Genomic DNA, 24,913 nt, shown 5'->3' on the forward strand with positions numbered 1-24,913 from the left:
ACTCAAGGTAATATGTCCCCGGGTGTCCAGCTTCTGACAGTGACCTCAAATCAGGGACACCCCTTAAACAGCTCAAGTTTCTCCAGGTTTCTGGCTATTTTGCACCAGCTTAGAAGCTTCCCAAGGCTCATCATAATGATCTCTGGTGCTCTCTGCAGTGGCTATGAATCCCTGAGCCCGATCACCTGCAGCTGGGTGAACCAGCTCAGTTCTTCAGCCTTGCTAGAGGCAGGCTCAGCCCAGGAAGCTAACCTGTGAGAAAGTCCAAGGGTGTCCGGGTAGAGAATGAATGAGGAAGTTCTCTGAACCCAGCGGGTGGTTAAAGAGAAATCGAAACTCAGCTGTTAAAACCGCTCTCCTTGCTCTTCAGAACCCCTTCCTCGAGCCTCCTTAGAAGCCCTTACCAGCATCCGTCCCTCAAAGGCTGTGGCCAGGACCCCACGGGCTGTGGACCATGTACACCCGCAGTAAGGTGGTGGGCCCAGGCTTGGGCACTTCCTCCATCTCTCGGGACCACGCTGGAGCTGGGCAGCGCAGGGAGCTGGGCTTGCAGCAAAACCGGAGACAGAGTTTGGAGGTGGCAGCTCCCGAGGGCCCCAAGATGGAGAGGCAGGGGCATGCTGACCAGGGAAGGTAAGTATTTGCAAGCTGCCTTGGAAGCAGGAAGTCCTGTTCCCGAATATAATCAGGCCCCAGGTACCTTCCTGGTCTTTGGAGTTTGAAATCACAGAGGCTTAATAACAGGGATTTTGAAAGAGTTATATATCATTTACCTCTTTAAAATCACCTAGGAATTGATTTATTATGCCTTGCACCTGCCTGTTTGCAGACCTTTATAGCAGATTCTCACCCCCAGTCCACTGATTCTTAAGACTGGCTCAAGGATTAAAAGATGAATACATGCAACCTGGGCTTTTCATTCTTTATGAAAGTAAGTTTTTCTTTACTAGAGAAAGGGGTGGCGGCTCTAAATGGGACTACCATGCTAGAATAAAGGCAAGAAGGAGCGTGATGCAGAGGGTCCAGATAGCCTTAAAGCTATCTGGAAGTTCTCTAATGGTCTAACTTAAAGTTTCCATCAGTACAGCTGGGAGTGAGGACCCCAGACGCTCAAGATTGGATTGCATGCTAAGCAAAGCAGGGACTCATAGGAGGCGTTTATTCTTGATCTGCTGTTTAAGGACTGACGGTGGCATCCTGAACTCGAGCTCCCCCCCCCAATTTTTTATTAGATATTTTCTTCATTTACATTTCAAATGCTATCCCGAAAGTCCCCTATACCCCCCCCCCCGCTTCCCTACCCACCCACTCCCACTTCTTGGCCCTGGTGTTCCCCTGTATTGGGGCATATAAAGTTTGAAAGCAAGCTTTGTAGAACACCAGCGACCCTCTCCTTGCACGGGGTGGAATGGGCTTTTTTTTTTCCCACTCAGCACCATGGTTTGAAGTGCCGCCTCTGTGAATTAGAACTGTACAAATGGTTTTATTTTTAGTTTCCCTGCTTTGCAGCGACTTCTTTGTTGCAAGAAAGACAAATGCTGGTTGCTAAGGAACAGCTACCTAACCTTATGACCAATACACACTAGCACTAGAGATTCTTTCATCCCCATGTCGTTTCTGAAGGTAGGGAGGTTATGATACCATTCAGGGTAGCTACCCTTAGATGGGGCAGGTGATCTGGGAGTCAATCAGAGACTGTGGAATTTCTCTCAGAATAACTGGCATCTTGCCATAACCGAAGTTCATTAACTCCGAGTCACATGTCTATAAACTGGTCTCACACTTATGAGTAGTTAATGATAAAAATCCTTTTATTAGGAAGCATCCATTTAGATATAAGCACGTCTTTGTATGCTCCTCTCATCTCGTGGGCACTAAGCAGTTGTCTCTTTCTGTTTTCTGATGGGATGCTAATCGCTCCCTCGTCTTGCTGGACCAAATCCCTCTGAAAGGAACAGTTTGCTGCTAGAACATTAGAGAACTTCCTGAAAGACATCAGTTGCTTCATTAGAGTTGGCGGTAGTCAGCAGCATTAGAGAATGCTCTCCCCTTTGGGTGCTTAACATCTGAGTGTTTGGACCACTCTGGATTCAGCTTGTATCTTTATTCACTATGTCAACTCGCTGAGTTGCTTCCTTAATTAAGTTGGTAGGTAAAGGGGCTTGCATGAGAGCAAAACAAAACGGCATCTCAGTTAACACAACAACAAAAAATTAGGAAGGTCTTATTTATCTGGGGGAGAAAATTTAGGAGATGTGTGTGTGTGTGTGTGTGTGTGTGTGTGTGTGTGTGTGAGAGAGAGAGAGAGAGAGAGAGATGGAAAATAAGAAAGGAGGATGCTAAGTGTCTTAATAGTGCATTTGTGTGGCAAAGGTAACTTTAACCTCATTTGTAGGCAACCTTCTTCTGTTAGTTCATGTGGGCAACAGATTCAATGTGGGGATTACAATCATAGGCTTTGATGCCTAGTCGATGAGTTCAAGTTCTGATTCTATGGTGACTTGCTCTCTGAATATCATGCTTAGCTACTATGTGCCTCCATTTTCTCATTACTAAAGGTGACATGATCGCATCCTTTAAGCTAGTGTTCAGTAAATGCTGACAAGCTGACAGCCATGACTTCATGTAACAGCCATTTATTGATGATGCTATCATGAGAAAACATATTGACTTAAAAGACCTTTTTTACAAAATAAAATACACAAGTGCTCTGGTAGTTTTGTGCCAATTTGACAGAAGCTAGAGTCCTTTCAGAAGAGGGAACGTTAATTGAGAAAATGCTCCCACTTGATTGGCCCATGACAAGCCTGTGGTGCATTTTCTTGATTGAAGATTAACACGGGAGGGCGGAGCTCACTGCGAGTTGTGCCACCCCTGGTCCTGAGTGCTATGGGAAAGCAGGCCTAGCAACCCACTAGAAGAAGCCAGTGTGTATCACTCCTTCTTGGCTTCTGCATCAGCTTCTGCTTCTGGGTTCTAGCCTTGAGTCCCTGCCCTGACTTCTTTTGGTGATAGAGTATGACCTGAGAGTTGTAAGATGAAATTTGAAATGTAAATAAAGAAAATATCCATTAAAAAAAAGGAAAAGAAAAAAAGAACATTCAAGTAAGAATCAGCACTAGGTCTATGGAACCCATCGTGTAGAGATCTCTTATATGCTGGCCCTAAATAAATGCATTAACAACCCTTCAGCAGTTCAAAGGGCTTCCCAGCTATTATTCTAGCTGTGATATCGTGGGGAGTGCAGAGACAGCTCAGCATTTGGAGGCCAGTTCTGCCTCAGGCACTTACTAGTATTTTTAATGTATGAAGGAGGGTTGAGGCTTGGGGAGACAATTTCCTTGGGTCTCACAAAACAGGAATGGAGAGATTTAGTCTGCCTGCCATACAGAATTAGAAGTCTTAAATCTGATCTAAGTTCATAGTATTGGCAACCAGATCATTACCTAGTCTATACATTATGAATATAAATAGCATTTATGCGGATTGAATGACGCTTTAATGTTATAACCCCAAGGACTTGCAAAAATATCAGACACTTTGGTTAACTTTGGTTTTATATCACAATGAAAATTAAAGTTTGCTTGATTAAGAAAGAAAGAAAGAAAGAAAGAAAGAAAGAAAGAAAGAAAGAAAAGATGCCTTTCCCCCCTGAGCTGTATTTGGACACGATGCTTTATCACAGTAGCAGAAAACTAAGACACAAACTGGTACCAGGCCATGGGATATTGCTGTGGGAGACCTGACCTTGTGTTTTGGGGAGGATTGTGGAAGGACTTTGGAATTCAGAGCTTAAGGAGGTGTTGTGGGCTCTTAGAAGGTAATGCTGAGAGCAGCACAGACGAGAAGCCTGACTCTGAGATATCAGAGGGAAGTTTAAGAATCCCGTGAAGAGTCTAGCAAGGCCACTTGAAAGTTTGAACTTTAAGCTTCCAAAATGAAAACTTTGCTTTGCTGGGACAAGCAATACTGGGTCTGAAGAATCATCCAGGATTGATCAAAGAGGCCAGCATCACTGAAATGAAATCCTCTGGGACTCTTCTTGGCAGAGTCAGCGTAGAAGTTGTAGTCCAGAGGTGGCCAAGGCTGTACCTTGTGCTCCTAGCAGACCTGGCAATGTGGTACTGTGGAAGCATGAAGGGGCCATGAAGAGAAGCTGAGGCACAGTAGTAGGTGGCAGGGTTAGAGTCCCTGAAGAGAGCCCAGAAGAGGTTGTTGGTGAAGGAGCAGGCCAGTTTTGGTGGATCCCCAAGCATTTTGGAGAAGCCAGTACCATAGGAAGACTGCTGAGGACCCCGGCAGCTGCAGAATTGAGTCAGCCATACCCTAGGAGACAAACTGTGTGTGCTGCAGAGGATGAGCCCAAGAACAGAGCTAGTTGGGCATGGCCCTTGGAGTCTGGAGGGTTGTGAGTGGGGTCTCAGAAGCCAAACACTCAACTTTTAATACCATTGGACTTTGGGTTTGCTTTGATTTGATTGTGACTGGACCCTGAGTCTTCCTTCTAAGATCTAAGAAATTGAATATTTTTTCTTTTCTTTTTAATTTCACAGGAATCCACATCTAACAGACTTTTATAGAGATTTTGGAATTTTAAAAGAGACATTTGCGTTTTAGAAAGACTAGAATTTTAGAGAGATTGGTGTTTCAGAGAGACTTTAGATCTTTTAGAGAGATTGGGCATTTTAGAACCTGAAGTGCTTGAGTTTGTAATGCTTGTGGGACTGTGAAAGTTTGGAATCTGCTTTATAGTGTGATATTGGTATTAATGGCATCTTGGGGACAAGGAGAAAGGCTTTGGCTCAACATTGATGTGTTTGCATATAAAGTTGACAGGAAGTCAATGTGCTGGGAGTTCTGTGTCAACTTGACAGAAAATAGAGTCATTTGGGAAGAGGGAACCTCAAATGAGAAAATGCCCCTAATAGGTCCTGCTTGTGGGCAAGCCTGTGGTGCCATTTCTTGATTGATGATTGATGTAGGAAGGACCAGGCCCCTGTGAATGCTGTCACCCCTGGGTGGTGGTTTTAGGTGCTGTAAGAAAAGAGGCTGAGCAAGCCATGGGCCAACATCCTCGACGGCCTCTTGCTTCAGTTCCTGATTCCAAGTTCCTTCCTGGAGTTCCTGCCCACCATGTCCTTTGATGATAGACTGTGGCATGGAGATATTACCAAAATAACTGCTGTGTCCCCCCTCCCTAAGTTCCTTTTGGTCATGGTCTTTATTAGAGTAATAGAAAAGTAACTAAGACAACAAGTAAAAAAAAAAAATCTATGAAATTCTTTAAAATCAGTGATTCCTACTCTGTGACAGACTGCCAGGTAGGATAACTTTATTTTAAACTGCATTTTGGATTTCAGTTATTGCAAGTGTTTACTATTTCATTTTGGCTTTTATAGTTATTTTTACCTGGTGCTATGTACCTTGTCCTCAACTATTATAAACTATTCACATAGATTTAAAGAGAAACAAAAAGCTTATATAAACTTGTAATCCAAAGCAATCTTTTGTTCGCTCTTTTATTATTTTGCTTGCTTCTAAGCAAATTTTACCTACATCTATATGGATAGTAGGGTTTCCAGCCCGACTACACCCAATGGTGAGCCATAGGCTCTTGCCCATGTTAGTGATAAAAGCCTGATGCTGTTTAGGAAAAAGTAAAGAGACATTCTGAAAATGGATCTGTCACGTAGAATTTTACTATGCAGTAGTTAACTTTAATAAAATTTATACACAAATTCAACTTCCCATAATGCATTTGTGGTCTACTGTATATGGAATCCTATAGAGACTTAAAGATGGGGCAGCAATAACAGCAAATTCTTATGAAGCATTTACTGTGTTAACAGTGCATCACACATACTAACAACCAGACAGTAACACAGGATTGCCAGCTCTGGATAGTTCTAAAATATTGGAACAATTATCTACTTAGCAAACTTCATAAGGATCTTTTTCTTTTTTTTTTAACATCTATTTAATGGGACACATATACTTCTGCAATAATTACACAAATCTTCATGGGTGCTATAAAGGAAAGCCAGTAGCTGAGCTGGTTTTCAGGGCAGGAAAGTATTTCCTAAAGTAGGATATTTAAACTGAGACCTATAGGAGAATGAGCTGTATGTGTATATATGTTTGTTTTTGTAGGTAGTGATGATGAGATTGTCAACTTGACAGGACTTGAAATTATTTAGGAGACAAGCATACAGTTAGACCTAGGAAGAATTATTCAATTAGATTAGCCTCTGGGCATTGATTAGGTTAATTGAGGAGGGAAGACTCACCTTAAAGGGTAGTAGCATTGTACTCTGGCCTTGAGTACAGGGTTGCACAGAAAGGAGGATGCTAGCTGAGTCCAGTCAGTATTCACTGCTTTTGTCTTCCTGACTGAATGCAATGATATCAGCTGTTCCCGCTGCCTTGATTTCCCTGCTGTGATGGACTTTACCTTTGAACTGAGAGCTAAAATAAACCTATGGTGGATTGAATGAAAATAGGCCCCATACACTCATATGTTTGAATGCTTATTTCCAGTCTGTGGAACTGTTTGGGAAGGACTAGGAGGTGTGGCCTCATTGAAGGAGGGGTGTCACTGTGGGTGGGCTTTGTGGTATAAAAGTTCCATACCATTCCAGTTAGCCTCTGTCTTTGCCTCATGGTTGTTGCCTCTCCAGTTGTCGCTCTCAGCTACTGCTTCAGTGCTGCACCTACCTGCCTACTGCCATGCTCCCTGCTGTGATGGTCTGGGATCTACTAACCTCTGACCTGTGAATCTCAAATTAAATGTTTGCTTTTTTTTTTTTTTTTTTTTTTTTTTTTTTTTTTTTTTTTCTGAGACAGGGTTTCTCTGTATAGCCCTGGCTGTCCTGGAACTCACTTTGTAGAGTAAGCTGGCCTTGAACTCAGAAATCCGCCTGCCTCTGCCTCCCAAGTGCTGGGATTAAAGGCATGCACCACCATGCCTGGCTTAAATGTTTGCTTTTATACATTGTCTTGGCCATGGTGTTTTGGCATGACAATAGAAAAGTAATTAAGACTAATTCTTTCTTGACTTACTTTTGTCATGTTATTCTGTCTCAGTGACAGGGGAAAAAAAACAAAATATGAGGTTTACTTTTCCTTTCTTCCTTCCTTCCTTCCTTCCTTCCTTCCTTCCTTCCTTCCTTTCTTTCTTTCTTTCTTTCTTTCTTTCTTTCTTTCTTTCTTTCTTTCTTTCTTTCCTTCTTTCTTCCTTGTTTGCTAGCTTGTTTGGCTTTTAGAGACAGAATCTTTCCAGGTAGCCCACAATACCCTGAACTCATTATGTAGCCCACACTGGCTTTGAACATGTGATCATTTTGCCTCAGCTAGATTACAGACATGCTCCACTACCCACAGCTTTCAAGTAACACATTGGTAGTTATTAGAGCCTATAAAAACCAATTTACTATTTCCTCTCCACTACAGTGCTCCAGATTTCAATTTCCTGTCTCCCTATGATTAAAAGAGAATGATTTTTTTTTCCAGTAGATGTTAAATGGCGTGAAAGCAGTGGCCTTATTCTTACTGGAGATAGAGAACTGGATAATGCAGAAGTTTCTCTTAATGTTATGAAATAATACTACACTGGAAGAGCTCAACGATTGTCTTAATGAGCAATCTTCCCAATGACTCAATATAGATGGCTATTCATTAGGGGATTATTTAACTCAACTCCTAGACAAGGCCCATAAGCAGTTAGAAAGTTTGTAACGTAATAGATAGTGTTTAACTCTTAATGATAATGATGCAGTTCAATGAGCTGGGTAGGTACCTCAACTACTACCAGATTCTAATAGCAAACTAATTAGTTGAGCTCCTCTTGTACAGCTTACTCTTGGAATGATAAATGTGTGCTAGAGCATGGTAATACTGTAGTAGCACAATGCAGATTAGCTAGAGCTTCAAATGAGCTGAGTACCCCTCAAAATAACTGCAGAAACAAAACAGACAAGCACCAAAATAACAATCAGTTGGGCTGTTCATGGGCACTAGGAAAGCTCTCTACCACTACAGGTCAGTGGTAGAGTACTCTTCTAATGTAGATGAAGCCCTAAGTCCAAGCCAGTATCACCAGAAAAACAAAACAATAGTTAAAAAAAAAAAAGAGAAGTACTTTAAATATCTCAAGTGCCAAACTATGCATTTATATCTTGTACTTAGAGTGACATGAGCGTTATTGAATTTTATCTTCAAAATAAACACTTTACCATTTGACAGATGAGTAGAGTAAGTCTTAGAAGATTACATGATTTTCCCAAGTTTCCATTGCTTTTCCGAATCAGTAGCTAGAACTCAAACCTAGGTCTTTCCACCAAAGTAGAAACTGCTCAGGAGCTGGGGAGGAAGTGACATCAAAACTCCCTGTTTACTTATTGTTTCGGGTCCACATTAAGAAAAATTCACCACCACTCGGGAGGCAGAGGCAGGCGGATTTCTGAGTTCGAGGCCAGCCTGGTCTACAAAGTGAGTTCCAGGACAGCCAGGGCTATACAGAGAAACCCTGTCTCGAAAAAAACAAAAAACAAAAAACAAAAAAAAAAGAAAAATTCAGTAGGTCAAAGAGAGTACTAATGTAGAAGCAGTAAGGTATTTACAGATTTGCAGGGAGAAACAATTTCTTTAGCTACGTATCCCTTTTTTGGTTAATGATGGAGACATCTATAAGAAAGTCAGATTAACAAGAGAAAAGAGGTATTTAGTAAGTTATATGTGACACCAGAGCCTTTAGAAATGATGACACAAAGATACAGGGAAATGTTATATATTGATAACGTTTCTCCTTACCATGAAAATTGCTTGACCAAAGCAACTTAAGGGAGGAAGGATTAACCTTGGCTCATGGTTTCAAAGGGTACAGTTCCTCATGATGGGACAATTTCACTGCACGATGGTGGCTTGTGACAATGTGACTACAGAGAGGACAAAAAGAAACAAACAAACAAACAAACAAACAAACTAGAATCAGAACAGAAGTGTCCATAACTTTCAAAGGTTTGCCACACGAACCATACTGCCGCCAGTCAGGCCCCATCTCTTAAAGACTTTGTGCACTTTAAAACAGTGCTACAAGTGGGTAGAGAGATAGCACAGCAGTCTAGGGCACTTGTTGCTCTTGGAGATGACCTGGCTCCAGTTCTCAGTACCTACATCAGGACTCATAACCATCATTTACAACAGTTCCAAGGGATCTCATATCCTTTTCTGACCTCCAAGGGCATCAGACATGCATGTGATACACATCTTATATAAAGGCAACATGCAATACAATAAAAATTAAACATCTAAAATAAAAAATTATAAATAGAAGACTGCCATAAGCTGAGACTGCCATAAGCCGGGTACCAAGTACCCAAGGCATGTCCCTGTAAGAGACATTTTGTAGATAATCACACACCTTATTTTTATCCATAGGTTTGATGAAAGGTGAAGAGTTTGCAGCTATGGGATTGGTTGGAAAGGGTTAGGAACTAATAATCCATGAAACAAAGGAGGCATGCTCATTTATCTTCTTCATGTTAGAGAAGAAGTCCATTATGGTCTGCTTTTGGGGGCAGGGAATGACAGATCTTCCTGTTTCTTGGCATCTTCTCAAATGCCAAGGTGCCATATTTTGGAAAAATGTGCCCCAAATCCTATCACTATTTCTAAGTTATTTTGTAAGTGACTTAGAGAAGTGTGTGTGTGTGAGTGTGTGTATGAATCTCCTTTTTGGTGATGCTTTCTATAGATGCTACACAGATCGGTGGGTTCCTGTTAGAGTAGATTGTTGTCATTGTTTCTAAGCAACTCAAGTACATGATGACCAAATCTACATTGAATGATTTGTTTCATGCTGTGACCTAGAACATGTATCAGTATGTAGGCTTGGATTTTTCTCAACATACTTTATTTACGATTCTTAAATGCTTCGACTTCCCTTCTAGCCCACTGACCAAAGGTAGTGGAGAACGAAGGTTAATAGGAAAAGGGAAAGGGGGCTGTGGACCTGTTTAGTAGTAGTTAGTAGTAGTCCTTTAGGGCAATTCCACTCTTCATTGTCAGGATACCAGTAGTTCAGTTCAATAGCAAACACCAAACTTCAATCAGTAGCAGTGGTACAATCTAGCAGAAACTTCAAGGCTCCGCCAAATCAGCACAAGCCAGGAGAAGTGACCAGAATCAGCTGGAAACCATAGGTTCTTTGGCCTGTTTCTCTCTATGAAGTCAAGATAAGCGAAGACCAGCAAAGACCAGTGAAGACCCACAAAGTGTTTCATGGTGTTGCAATGGCAATGCAAGAGAGACCTTTCCCTGTCTGTGGGGTTCTATTTATATTCTTTCTAAACATCACATGCCCTTTCAAGTGTCTGTTTTCAGTAAAACATCTCATGCCTTCTCGCAAGACAACTTCCAGAAAAATATTACTTGATACATCCAAGAAACCAGATATTCCACTTTATCAGTATGCATGAAGATAAATACAACAGAAAAGAAGTTCCACAAAAACAATTCTCACTATGTGTGACACATTGACATTTTCTATTCTTTCGTGTGTGTGTGTGTGGTACATACATGTGAGTTTGCACATGTATGCATAGACATGGGGTATCCAGAGCAGAGGACATTGGGTGCGTTTCATCACTCCCTGTCTTACTACTCTGAAATAGGGTCTCTCGCTGGATTACAAGTTCACATTTTTGCCTAGACAAGGTAGCCAATGAGCTCTCTGGACCTGCCCACCTCTGTCTCCTCAATACTGCGATTGCAAACATACAGAGCAGCTATGCCTAGGTTTTTACATGTGTGCTGGGGATTTGAACTAAGGTCTTCATGATGTCAGAGCAACTGCTCTTACTGGCTAAGTGATCACTCCAGTCTCCATTTTCTATTCATGTTGATTAAAAAAAAGTTCATTGCATGATTTTGTAAAGCATTAGTGGGTCACCGCCTACAGTCTGAGAGGCAAAGCTCACTGCAGAGGAGTTTGTTAGAGTGTATGGAAAGAAAGACATTTTAGTTTTCAGTTTGATTAGATCAAATTTACCTTACTGTTTATGGAGGAGGGTATAAATTACGGTCCTGTTAAAACTGAATTTTCAACTTTTTTTTTTTTTTTTTTTTTTTTTTGTGCTAGCCCCTGCTCCTTGATGTGGTATGCATTTGTGATCTGCCAAGTCTCGGGGAGCAATCTTTTTGTTCAAGTACAGTATCATCAAAAATGAATGGACATTTTTCAAAAAGCCTTTGACAGCTGCAACAGTGAAACAATAAATCAACAGGATGACGAGAGCCCCCAAAAAGCATAATACCTATAATAATCAGTAGAAGTGTTGCAGAAATGAGAAAAAAATGAAACTTAGCTCAATTACACAGTAAGGTGACTCACTTCAAAGTCAGTAGAGTGCCGTGAGGTTATGGATATTGTTAAGGTTAATTGCATCTATTCAGAATGTATTTGAATCTGAGACAAAAGCTTGAGAGAAAAAAATAATCAAAAGGAACAGACGGCTTAGGAAGGTTTGTTCTTTATCAGAAAATCAGCCGTGACAGCTCCTTTGTTCGTAATGTTTGTAGTTTTCCCTCCAAATGTGAAGATTAAAAAGCAATCTATTAAAGTAATGTAGAAAATTTCAAGATATTTTCCATCATTAAAATCCAAGGGTGTGGTGATGGCTCATATCTGAAGAACACTGAGGTAGGGGGATCATTAGTTAAAGTCCAGTTTGGAATACATCGGTAGGAACACATCTTGTAAAAGAAAGGAAGAAACAAACAAACAAAGGAAGAAAGACAGACAGACAGACCAATTGTGCTCTTTAGTTCCACTGTTAAGAGATGGTGGTGAATCTTTTTATTTTATTTTATTTTTTGCCTCTTTTGAAATAGGGTTTTGTATAACCCTTGAACTCCTTCAACTCTGGATCCTCTTGCCGCTGCCTCGCAAGCGCTGGTATTAATCCTTTCCATAATAGTCCCCTGCCTCCAGATCATGAGACATTCTATAAGACAATATACTCAGACTTCTTAAGGATGCCAATCACGAAAGGGAGAAAGCCAAGGAAATTGTCCTAGATTAACATTCTGCAGAGACCTATGCAAGTCGTGACTGATTTCAGGATATGGTGAGAATAGGAAAGAATTAAACAACAAAATTTTAAATGTGAATATAATTAGGTAAATTCCTTGGGTGTGATGATTTTTTTTATGTATGAGTAGGATAATGCCTTCCACCACCACCCCTTTGGAGGTACATGCTAGAGTATTTAGGGATTATATACCATCATGACCCTATGGTTTGGAGAAAGAAATAACTATATAAGGTATTCAGAACCAATGATTACCAGCAGAGAGTAATGGCCTTTGTCTTATTAAAGTGGTTTGTTAGGCCTTATCTGGATATGTGTGCTGTGAGGGTGGAATCCATGCCCAGTGTATACTGGACAAATACTCTGCCCCTGAGTTGAATACCCACCCCAGTCCAAGGCTTCTAAAGGATTTTAAAGTAAACGATTGGGGAAGACTACTTCTTGGTAACATCCTAAAGCTTGTTTTCTTTCTCTGCTTCCGTTTTCCTTCGCTCGTTGGAACCCTGAGGACTTAAAGGAAGATTCTTCACAGAGCTGTGTACTTAAGGTTTTACAGTTTATCGTAGGTCTATTTTATTTCAATAAATTAAGGACCAAAGCCCGGGCTCGGAGCTATGCTGCCGCTCGCACGGTAATAACATTCACTAATCTTTAAAGTTATCTTTCTCGGATACCATTTTGTTTCATGTCTTAGTCCTTCTGGGACACAGGGAAAAGGATCTAGAGACTATGGCCTAGATGTTAGAATGAAGAGCCAGAGTCAGGGGCATTCAAAGAATTTAGGAAAACTGTTCATGGAAAAAAAAAAAGATACAGAAAGGGACTAATTCATAGCGCGAGACGGAGCTGCATTTGTGATGGGAGAGGGTCTAGCACTGAGAACAGCCATCAGATATATCATATATATCGCTAACAATGTCGGCAGAGCAGATCCTTCACACCGGCACTCTAAAACAAAGCTTTGATTAGGGTTTCCCTACAAGATAGGCCTGAAGGTAGCAAACTAGGGCTGGTACAAAAACTTGTCAATTACAGTAGACCAGTGATGCTCTCTTTTACACATGTGTATGTGTATGTGTATGTGTATGTGTATGTGTATGTGTATGTGTATGTGTATGTGTATGTGTATGTGTATGTGTATGTGTATGTGTATGTGTATGTGTGCATGTATGCATATCACATATGTGTGTGGGGGCACCCAGGATAGACAGAAGAGGCCACCAGGTCCTCTGGAGCTGGAGTTATAAGCAGTCGGGAGCCAGTGCACGTGGGTGCTGAGAGATGAACTCAGATTTTCAGCAAGAGGAGAGAACAATCCTAACAGCAAAGCCACTGCTCCAGCTCCTGTCAATTTCCGATATTATTTTTCTTAAATTGAATTTACTATGTATGTGTGCAGTGTGGCACATGCGTGCCATGGCATGTGTTCAGAGGTCAGGGATACCTTTGGTAGTTTTCTTCTTCCACTGTGGATTACAGGAACCAAACTCAGGTCACCAAGCTTATGTGGCAAACACGTTTAACCTACCCAGCCATCGTTTTGGACCCTGAAATTATCTGAAGCATTTTTCTACCTACAAAGTGGATAATTGTCCCCATTTTTAAAATGGAAAAAAAAAGAGAGAGAGGGAGAGAGAGAGCAACTAAGTAGTTTGCTCAAAGTTGTTAGTTAGGGAGTAATGGTGTGAGGCTTGTCCAGGCGGGTTGGTTCTAGGTCAGCAGTAATTGTGGTGGCTTTGTAGTTAGAGGGCAGGCAGACTGTTTAGCCATTTGTGCATCAACTTTCACCTCAACCCTTTCAGGAAGGGAAATGCAACCCAAAGCCTAACCATCCTATCTCCAGTTAAGTCTCTTTCTCAGTACTTGTGCTGATATGTCAATGCCACAAGTCAGTCACAAGGTAGCTCTCAACTATAAAGCCAGACAGACTGTTAGGAGGAAGTGAAGATATACCTCGGAGGGTCCAGCATCTCTTGTAGTTTGAAAACTGAGGAGAGTAAGGTGGAAAAATAAAGACCAATCATATGATCTAGATCGACGTACCCTATGGCTCTTTGGTAATGCAAGTGGGGAGCCGATCTATGGAAGAAAATCTAAATTGGGTCAAATGTTTGAGCCCAAGTGATTATTCAAGAAGTCTGTTAGGGTCTTCTAGACAGTGCTCAGTGCAAAGCTTAGTTTGGTGTAAACTATCAGACCTTTTAGAACAGTGAATGTTTCAGACAAATCAAGTAGCTAGATGTTGTGTTAGGACATACTATGGAGCCATTCAGTATTAAGCATGGAATACTTATAATTTAGCAGAGAAACCATTTAAAATGGAAAATAAGATCAAAATTGTACTTTAAATATAATTACTCGTGGTGTAGAGAACATATCTGTGGGTGCTGATACACACCTGTAATCCTTGGGAATTTGAGGCAGGAAGGTGGTGGTGGGTTTGAGACTAGCCTGAAGTGCTAGGTAAGTATGAAACCAGGCTTGGGACACAAGGAGATTTTGCCTCAAATGAAAGCAACAAAAAGTAGAGAACATAGATTGATGGAAATTCAGCCAAATAAAACCTAATTGTAATCTTTGAGAAGTGGGGTTTGCTTAACTTTTAAGTGCTACGTTCTACATTGTCTTGTATGTGACTTTAAAAAAATTAAAAATAAGAATTTCACTCCAGTACATGGACTTTGCATATACATCCCTAGATGTGGGGGTTCTGGTTTCATGCGTTAGAGGTAACCCGTAAAGAGTTGTAGTTTAAGTTGAATGAGAATCAAGAGGAGAAGCGGCGTGGCCTGTTTGACACGTCTAAGCTGTGCGGCAGCTGTCAGTCTGCTCCACTGACTTATTCCTTAGAAGGCAGCCTTGGCCAAGCTGCCTGCTCTCTTCAAACTTTAACTTCAGATTCTTATTGTCTGTATTTCCGTCATTGTTTTGAGGGGGAAATCTGACTATCTTTCCTAGCTCGTGTTGAAGTCCTAGGCGGAAGTGTTCATCCAGCATCCTGAGGACCTGAGGATTAGCTCGTGCACTCCTTTGGCCAGCTACATCCTGGCTGCTGCTAGGGATGCTTATCTAACACGAACCTTGGGAGATAGGCACACTCTTTTCAAGACAACGACCAGATTGTTGGACCACCCACTGTAGATGGTAGATTAGTTGGGCATGATGTCATATACCTGAAACTCAAGCTCCATAGACGCTCTAGCAGCAGAATGGAGAGGCCAGGGCCAGGCTGAGCTGCATCCTGAGATCCCGATTCATAGAACAAAGGGAGCATAAGTATTGCTTTTCCTAGCAGCAAGGCAGGCATGCCAGGTGCCCCCATCAGACCTAGGGTCAGAGCTGGTGTGAAGTAGCTGCCAGCCATGCTGTGGGCTGTGTTCAGAGGAGTGGAGTCTTTTCTCTCTCTGACCAGGAACCTCCAGTCTTCTGTCAGTATCCAGGAAGTAGCCACAGGCGAGTTTATTAGCTTGTAATAGTCACATCAAAATCTCACACCTGACGCATGGTCTGAAAACACAAGATTGTTTCTAATTTTTCTGGAGGAAGCAATTTAATACATTTTATAAATTGATAGCAATTGGTGTCAATCTCAAAGATGGCAGTTCTCTATAGCATTATTTTTTTCCGCAGATATTCTTTCTATCTTTAGAGTTAATTGCTCTTGATAGCTTTCTTTTTTTGTATGTATATAGTGTTTACTGCATATATTTTTAAGTGAAGCTGCATAATATCTCTTGTCTATACTCTGTAGCTGTGCATTTTATCTGCCCATCTTGCCTCAGTTAAATTAGTAATATAGGCATAAAATATGTATCAAGCTATGAATCTCTAGTAGGGTATGTTTTTCTAATCTGTGTAAACTGGTCATATCTTATCAAGACAGGGTATGCCTAGGCCATGAATTTATGTGCATGCACACATATCTTTTTTCTATTGTGCATAAAGGCTTTCTATACACAGAAAGCCCTGGGCTGTTGCTTCTTTGAACCTAATGTGTTCTCATTCTCCTTTCCAACAGAAGCCAGGGGGGAACACTGCTGAAATCACCTCCGTGAGCACATCTACAGCAGAGTGTGGAATGTGGATCAGGTCTCATAGAAAGCCACAGGGTCAAGGGAGATCCAGCCAGCACTATCTCGTTTGGGTTTTGGATTGAGAATTTAGACTGTTTGAAAAGGGAGCTCTAACAACTTTAAATGCCTCAAAAACTTGGAGTGATACTGGTTAGAAATAATAAGCTTTATGGTCCAGAGAGATGCCTCAGCCATTAAGAGCACTGGCTGCCCTTCCAGAGAGCCTGGGTTGAATTCCTAGTACCTAAGTGGCAGCTCATCTGACACACTCTTCTGGTTTCTTCGGGAATTGCATGTACACGGTATACAAGCAATCCATGCAAGCAAAACACCCATACATAAAATACAAACGTAGAATAGATAGTAAAAATAATCAGCTTAGTGTCTCCACACTGAAGACCATATAACAAAACCCACACGGAATCCCATGGAACCATCGGGTGCCTTTCTTCCCTCTAGTCCTTCTCCCCATTGCTAATTGTATCTGAAATTAAAGTTTTCTTGAACTATAAAAACAAAAACAAAAACAAACAAACAAAAACAGTTGCTAGGGAAACCGGGGTTCACGTTTGGGGTTCTTAGTCTCATTAATAAAAGAAGTTAGAAAGGGACTCAAAAGGAATCTCAAGGGCAATGTTTTTAGAGTGTAAGAGAAAAAACATGGCGCCGGTTAGGTGATGGTGATGGCAGCTGCCAGAGATGGAGGCTCATGCTTCCCCGGTTAGGCATGGAATGAACAGGAAACTTTATTAAAATGGGACAAAACTCTCTGAAGAGTGGACCTGAGTTAGTGAGCCGAGGAAAGAGCCCTTCAAGCATCCTGGCATGGGTTGAGTGGTGTTTTATATCCTCCCTGCCCTCTTGTACATCAGGGCTTTCTTTCACACATTCTCTATTCATTGGACGCTGTCACGGTGTCCGATGCAGGGACGATCCAGTCTTCCTCCGAAGTGTAACTTCTTTGCAAGTTCATCCGGAGTCAGCCTGTTTAGTTCCTAGTCTCCATTAGCGCTTCTACCCAGGTTTTGCTAGAAGAGTAAACTCCACACATCTATTATTCAGTTTGAAGCTGTCTGTAATTCACTCATCTGTCCCTTCCTGAATTTCTGCTATCCAGTCCATCTCATTTTTCCAATCAACGCGATGCTGGTCTTAATTAGAGATTTAAATGACACCGGGTGCAGTCTGTGCACTCCAGGGGATATATGTATGTAACACCTTTGCCAGCCAATATATTTTTTTCACAGCTTGCACTCAGCAGTTTTTTATAGAGTGCTTATGCACGAGATGCCATAAAAATGGCCCAAAGTGTACATGAGAGAAGCCCCTGTGTAACTGTCCTAGCACCCCACAAAATGGAAACATGGCTTGCACATCTTTTCCCTCAAAAACATTTTCTTTAGTATGTGTGTATGTGCCTGTGTGTGTGTGAGAAAGTGTTTGCGTGCACCCGTGCGTGTGTGCGCGTGCGTGTGCGTGTGTGTGTGTGTGTGTGGGGGGGGGGTGTGTGTGTGTGAAGGGTAGCCGCATATTCTTCAATTGTTTCTCCACTATGTGTTTTGAGAATGGGTCTAGAGCTGAACCTGGGGCTCACTGATTGGCTAAGCTGGCTGCCCAGCACTGATTGGCTAAACTGGCTGCCCCCCTCCCCCCTCCCCAAGCCCTAGGGATCTGCTTGTCTCTACCTCCTCACACACTGGGGTTACCTCTCTGGACTTTTTACACAGATTCCTACGATCTGAATTCACATCCTGATGTTTGCACAGCAGACATTTGACTTCCTGAGCCTCCTCCCAAGTCTCCCTTCCTCTTTAAAAATGGCAGAGAAAAGATCTTTATCTTTGCCTTAGACTGTTGTCTCCTAGGCCTATCTCTGTCTCATGGAAGCGCACTGCTGGAAATTGGAAACCATCTTACCAACAGACATTTCATTAAATTTCAATGAGATAATTAAGGAAACTCATTTTCAAAAATATATATTTGTTTCGGCAGTTTGCATGTTGCTTCGTTAGGAAGTGACCAGAATGCTAAATCTATGCAGTTTGAGTTTGTTGCATCTGCAGCTCCTGACTCCACTCGGCGAAGGAAATGCCACGGAGCTAAATGGCAAAGGTCTGCTGTGGGTGGGAACTAATTGGTTGAGAACATTAATAAATTATACTGGCTATTCATGTAAAAAAAAAGTTCAGAGGGAAGAGATGAATATTTTTGATCTCTCAGGGACTTGCACTCTGCCACACAATATTAAAAATAAAAAGCATAGCCTTAGACTTAAGCGCCTCTTCCTACTGCAAAAAGGAGAGATAAAAAGTAAATCACTTGGCAGTGCTTTCCTATATTAAGATGTCTTCCGTTTGGCATTTCAGCCAATAAAATATTGCTAAGGCATCCTCTCACATAAAATGCGTATTACTAGGACCACTGTTAGTGTTAGGCGAAAAGGCTTTTGATTAAAATCCTTTACTTTCAGGGTTCGCTAGCTCTCTCTTCTCTCTTTTCCCATTTACAATATGTATGGGTACTGCAGCCCTGTTCCAGGGCAGTTTCTCAGACGTGGGGCCAGAGAGGGAGAAAGATGTAAATAAACCTATCCTGTTTTGTGTGCATCGAATAGTAAGTGTTTTATCTCTGACCCAGAAGTCTCATGTCAGCTGTGACTGACAAATGCCACTGGTCTGTCTCATCAGACTTAATCAGGTTAGAGATTATAAAGTACAGTCTTTAGTAACCAGATCTCCCCCTCCAACTCTCTTCTGTAATTTGTATAAGCAGAATGGTGGGCTTGGGAAAATTCCCAGTGAAATATTCTTAGCAAACTCGTTTGCCGTGACTTCAGCTTGGCATTCTTCTTCCCTGAGGTTGACTGCTGGTCTGGGTTCTCTGTGGGTCTCCTCTGCTTGCATCTCTGGCTACTTACATCATCTCGCTCCAGCACTTGTTTGGGTCCTCCTGCCATTGAGTTATGTTAGCTTCTTGAATTGTTCCGAACTAATGTGTAGGATTGGTGGAAATGGTTGTTATGTGCGGTTGACACCTCTCTCACGCTCTGCAAGTCTCCAGCATAGTAATTCTGTAATAGGTTTTGGCTAAGTGTTCATATGGCTTGGAAGTATTTCAAGGGGTTGAAGTTACAGGAAATGGGACCAGCTTTTATTCATCATCTCGTGAAAGAAAAAAAAAACATACACACAATGGAATTTATGAAGACATAATGAAAACCCAAGACATTTGCAGGACAATGATTTCAGCTAGAAATCATCGCATCAAATAAAATCAGCCAGGCCCAGAAAGACAAGTGCCACATGTTTTTAAGTTTTCTCTCATAGGTAGAACCTAGATTTAAATGTGTGTGTGTGTGTGTGTGTGTGTGTGTGTGTGTGTGTGTGTAAGGTCTGTTTAGGTCATGAAACTAGGAAGGGGTCATGAGAGGTGAAGAAGAAATTTTAAGGGAAGTGGGAAATAGGGAAATAGAATATATGTAATGAGGAAGCAAAATAAGTGAGAGACTGGGAAACAGAGGAGAAACAGGTGGAAAGGAAGAGGTCAGTGGAGGAGGACAATGAGTTGGAACAAAGTATAATGACACATCTGCACAAAAGTACCAAGTATGCTGACTGACTAATTCATAAAGGGTCTAGGGTTGAAGTAAAACAGGGCATAATTTAGACTTTCTATGTTAAGAAAAATCAGCTACAGCTAATTACTATAGGTTAAAAGCCGTGACTTCTGAGTCTTAGCTCTGTTGTTTAGTTAGTCTAATGGTTTTTAGCATATAGCTTAACATCGGTTCATTTATCAAAAATTTATTAATCTTTAAATAGTTTTTGTTATTTGTATATATGTGTGTATATTTGTTTTGTTTTTATATTTTATTTATTTACTTATTCATTTATTTATTTATTTAGGTTTTTTTGAGACAGGGTTTCTCTGCGAAGTCCTGGCTCCCTGGAACTCACTCTGTAGACCAGGCTGGCCTTGAACTTGCCTGCCTCTGCCTCCCAAGTGCTGGAATTAAAGGCGTGCGCCACCACTGCCCAGCTTTATATTTTATTTTTGAGATAGCATTTCTCTATGTAGCCCGGCTGGTCTGGAACTCATTATATAGACCAGGCTGGTCTCAGATTCACAGAGATCAGCTGCCTCTACCTCTCAAGTGCTGGGGTTAATGGTGTACACCACTACACATGACCTTGGCCATCTTCTCATCAAAAATATCCCAAGACAGTTTCTTGGTGCTTACGTGTTGGTATAACAAGATACCTAAGAAGGGTAATGCATTTTAAAAAGAGAGATTCATTTGGTTCACAAACTTGATGGCCAGAAAGTCTCAAGAGGATGGTATTAGCACATATACACCTTTGGCTGTGCAAGGTGGTGAGGCAGAAGGGGGTAGCAGGTATGTGCAGAAGGTCAAGCAGGTGACTAGCCCAGAGTTCCAGCAATACTTAATACTCTTTCCTAATCCAGTCCCGTAATGCTCAACCCACTTCTGTGAGAATGGCATTAATCCATTAGTCCATTGTAAGAGCAGTGGCCCCATGGTCAATGACTTCTCTCAAAGGCCTTACTCGCTCTAAACACCAATGCAATGGGGATTAAGCTTCAACATGGGTCAACATGGATGGGGACAAGCCATATCGGAAGCACAGAAGGTGTAACTATTCTACAGGAGTGGTTCTTTTAAGTGTGGAACCTCGGGCAGCGCTATGCTCATCACTTTCCCGGTTGCTGTCGAGATAAAACTAAAAGAGGAAGGGTTGGTGGGAGGCAGACGGCCACACTGAGTCTGCAGTTGGGGAGCAGAGAGAGGATCGCTGGCTCTCTGCATACTTTCTTCCTCCCCCTTTTTATTCCATCCACATTCAGGGTGGGTCACCCCTCTTTAGTCAACCCTCCGGGAAAAGCCCCGGCAGAACGGTCCAGAGGCGTTTCTCCTAGGAGATTTTAAATCCAGCAAAGATGACGATGAACATTAACCTCTGCAAACAGCAACCCGGAACTGATCTTTTTAAAAAATGCCTGTTATTGAGCCTCACCCAAGAGTCACTGAATCAGAAACTCTGCCCTTTAACAAGCCTGCCAACGAGCCCTCCAGGTGATTCCCATGCACGGTAAAGGTTAAAAGTTGCTGATGTGCAGCGTTGGCAAATCCCCGGCCTAGACTCCGCATCACAGCCTCAGCACTGAGAATGGCGCAGCAATTTCACAGTTGGCCTTTAAATCCAGTGCCTCGCGTTTCAGCTTTAGGGCTCCGTAGAATGGCTCACCATTGCATCCTGTTGAAGTACCCAGATACTACTCACAGGATTGCAGCACCCCCAGCGCCTATAAAGTAGTGGCAGTGGAGGAGTGAAACAGTCTTTCTCAGGGTGATCAAAGACCATGCAACAGATAAGGGATTAATTTCCAGTGGCGGCCTCCTAATTCCGTATTCATAACGTTGTATGCGAGCTAGGCTACCCATGCACCATCTGCTGATACATATTAGGTAATTGGGTACCCAGCAGCCCCATTTGCATGCAAAGGTGGTCGCACACCTCACATTACAAGTCTAAAATTAAAGTCCAGGATGAAGCTCACTGGCTGAAGGCTCACAGCACGGAAAATAATGAGATAAGGAAAAATGGCTTCGGTTAATCAGCACTTTTGGCCTCGACTGTTCTGTCTTTGCTAATTTGCCCTTAGAAATGGTGACTTCCCAGGTGGAGGAGAGACTTCTAAGAGTATCTAGGGTTTTTCTTTTAACCATATATTTACAAGCTGGTTACATTTATCCACAGCATTTTCTCCCAAACTGTACCCGTATGTATGCTGCAGTCTACTGCTGTACTATATTTTTGCTTTACGAAGTATCCGTGCTCTGGTGGAACCACGTGCATTGGCTCAAAAAAAGAGCCATTCCAGCACAGGCTCACAGCTGGGATCTATGACAGTGTACTTTATCAGGCAGCCACTGTGAGCCAGGTACCACGCCATAGATCTGGAATACATACCAAAGAAGTCCACCTCTGCCCTTAAAGGTTCACTGTGTTTTAGGTAGCTCAGTATTCCTGGTATCTAAGTGTGGAATATTTTTGCTTACCAAAAAGGGTCTGGGGAGATGGCTCAGTGGGCAAGGTGCTTGCTGTGCACACATGAAAACCTGACTTTGGAGTCCCAGCAGCCAGGGAAAAAGTCCAGTATGGACTGGTATGTCTCTAACCCCAGAGATGCAAGAGAGGGATGTGGAAGGAGCAAAGATGGGGGCCCTCTGGTCAGCCAGTCTAGTCAAAATAGGACTCCAGCTTCAGAGAGACATCCCATCTCAATAATAATGATAATAATAATAATGTGTCCAGAAACAGAAGGTGCACAGTGTCGACCTCAGCTCCTTACACACTCACACACAGACAAGTGCACACAAGTATACACACATATGTTTGGACTGCACCTGCTAAAGAAAGAACAAAGATAAAACTGACAGAAAGAAATTCTTCCTTGATTCCCATGTTCACTTCCCTGGGCTCCTGATTTAAATAATGTTCAGCCTGTGTCCCCAGGATATAGGGGAGGGAATCAAGGCTTATAAGACTAGTAGGCTAGTCATATGGGTCACAAAGAAGACGTGGCTGCATGGCGAATAACTTGGACTCTTGTTTGTATGAACAGAAAACACACCAGATGCCCCAGGGTTTCTTTTTCTCCTAAGGTGGGCCTACAAGAGAAAATGAGCCTTACTGGGATTGACTCACAAGCACCACCTAGAGGAGAGACGCCCTACAAGGGCAGTCTCCCCCAAACCAGTGGTGATGGAGACCAGCAGGAACTAGTCCTCTGGCCCATTGCTTTGTGTCTTTCAACTAGATTGGAAGGTAGCAGAGAACAGAGCAAGGTCTTAAAGGCTGTCTTCTAATGGTATCAGAAGGAAGATGGTCTGGTGGTTTAGATTCCTTAGGAAGCTGTCATGATGATAACCACTGTTTTCCCTTCTTTCCAGCGCAGGCACATACACCCTGATAGCACCAAACGAGAGCAGAAGGCAGAAGATACAGAGAAGTATGGCACGCACTTTCACCCGACACTCAGAATGCTTCTCCTCTTTATAATTTTTTAAAGTATTTTTATTTTCTTATTTATAGAGACTCACAGAATCTTACCAAGGTCTTAAAAAAAACTTAGAGTTTTAATTGCACTTGTAAAAATTATTCTATTGTTAGCACTTCTAAATTCGTTTCTCTACATTAGTAACAGAGCTCATGGTAATGAGTGACTATGAGCTTTGGATTTTTCTTGGGTTTAAACAACTTCACACCTATTGTTATTGTTTGGATCTTGTCCCTGATATACTAAATAAGTTGGTGGTGATATTTTAATGGTGCTGTGAATACCTTTGAAACGACATGCTATATGTCAAAAAGATTATGAGGGAATTTGTACCTTTTTTTAAAATATATGTTCCATCCCTCCTTAATAGACTTTTTCTGCCTCTGTATTCTTATCCTTCTGTATCTGTCAATCTGCCCTCTACAATCTTACCTTATACAGTGTGTATAATCACTCCCCCCCCCCCCAATCTTTGGCTGTACTCCTTGTACTTAGAGCATGAGTAGCAGGTTTAACTGAGGCACAGAACTAACAAATGCTGCCCTCTGACACTGTCGCACTATTTGTAGTTGCAAGGGGAGATAATGTTCACATGGTTCACCAGGACACTGTGTGACTGCCCACGTCAGCCATGTTTCCAGCTCCAGGATTCTGTGCTCTCCCTTCTTAGGGTATTGGTAAGGAATTCAGTAACCAATAAGGCCATAACGGCCCAGCCAGGAAAGTAGTTATCCGAAGAGACCACATGGACAAGAATCAATCAGGGTGGTCCGGTGAGTCAGTATAGCATATGACAGTGGTCTTCAGTGATTGTGGGGACTGCAGACATTTAGCCAACAGAACCCCAAGGTTCCAACATCTTACAGGCTTCGAGTTCAAGTTTCTAAGGGGAACTAAACCGGGAGATTAGGTTATATAGCAACAGAACTAAGTCTCCCAGGCGCCCCCTGCTGTCTGAATATTTGGACAATAAAGAATACCAAGACCCAAAGCAGGGTGCCAACGCACAGGGCAGAGCCTCCCTCCTCAGAGATAACAGCCAGCTTGAGAAATGTTAAAAATAAAGCAAATATAGGCATCACAATTCTTTGGGGATGTATATTTACCCGGATCTTATTGACATATGAATATTCTAGTTTTTGTACACATTTGTTATAGAAAACCTTTCGAAATAATTCATGAGGTTTTAAGAATGTCAGTGTTGGAGGGAAAACTATATTTCTTTGTGTTAGTAGGAGTTTAGCTGTTGTTCAAATTTGTACCTTCTGTGAGGACACTTAGGAGCTGCCAGGGGTGGGCCCTGCATGACTTGGGGGTCCGGGAGGGCTGGGAGGTATCAGCTTTTCATGGTCATTTTTTTCTGTCTCATTCCGGAAAACTCACTATCTGCTGTCTGCTGTGTGTTTTGATGCTGCAATGACCAGGTTTCTTTTCAAACAATCAACAACTTGCTATTTCTCTCCTGGTTAGTTGCTGAGCAAGAACTGGCAGACCTGGAGAGATGGAAGCAACAGAACAGGGCAAAACCAGTCTACTTGGTGCCACAACGGCTGGGTGAGTGGCAGATGGAAAGCCAGAGCGGGTAGGCAGGGTCACTGGCAGATCCTACTGAGACAGGCTGGGTCTGCTTTCCTTCACATGCGAAGGCTTGCTCTATGGTATTTCTGC

At 42.2% G+C, this 24,913-nt stretch overlaps 1 protein-coding gene across 6 annotated transcripts in view; it reads left to right on the top strand.

The window, feature by feature from the left end:
- The first annotated feature begins 207 nt into the window (after positions 1–207).
- Positions 208–24,913, top strand: part of Epsti1 (epithelial stromal interaction 1 (breast)) — a 98,418-nt gene continuing 73,712 nt past the window's right edge. For 4 of the 6 annotated variants that reach the window (XR_003950815.1, XM_017315796.2, XM_017315795.1 and 1 more), the window contains exons 1-3: positions 221–633; positions 23,139–23,197; positions 24,716–24,799. Coding sequence is in view for 5 of the 6 variants with exons in the window: in XM_017315796.2 (XP_017171285.1) it covers positions 455–633; positions 23,139–23,197; positions 24,716–24,799 (322 nt within the window). In the remaining variant the exon portion in view is untranslated. Of the gene's footprint in view, positions 634–23,138; positions 23,198–24,715; positions 24,800–24,913 lie in introns of all 6 variants that reach the window. The other 2 variants (NM_029495.2, NM_178825.4) reach the window with 1 other exon arrangement.

The sequence above is a fragment of the Mus musculus genome, chromosome 14 (assembly GCF_000001635.26).
Source record: "Mus musculus strain C57BL/6J chromosome 14, GRCm38.p6 C57BL/6J".
NCBI classification, from domain to species: domain Eukaryota; kingdom Metazoa; phylum Chordata; class Mammalia; order Rodentia; family Muridae; genus Mus; species Mus musculus.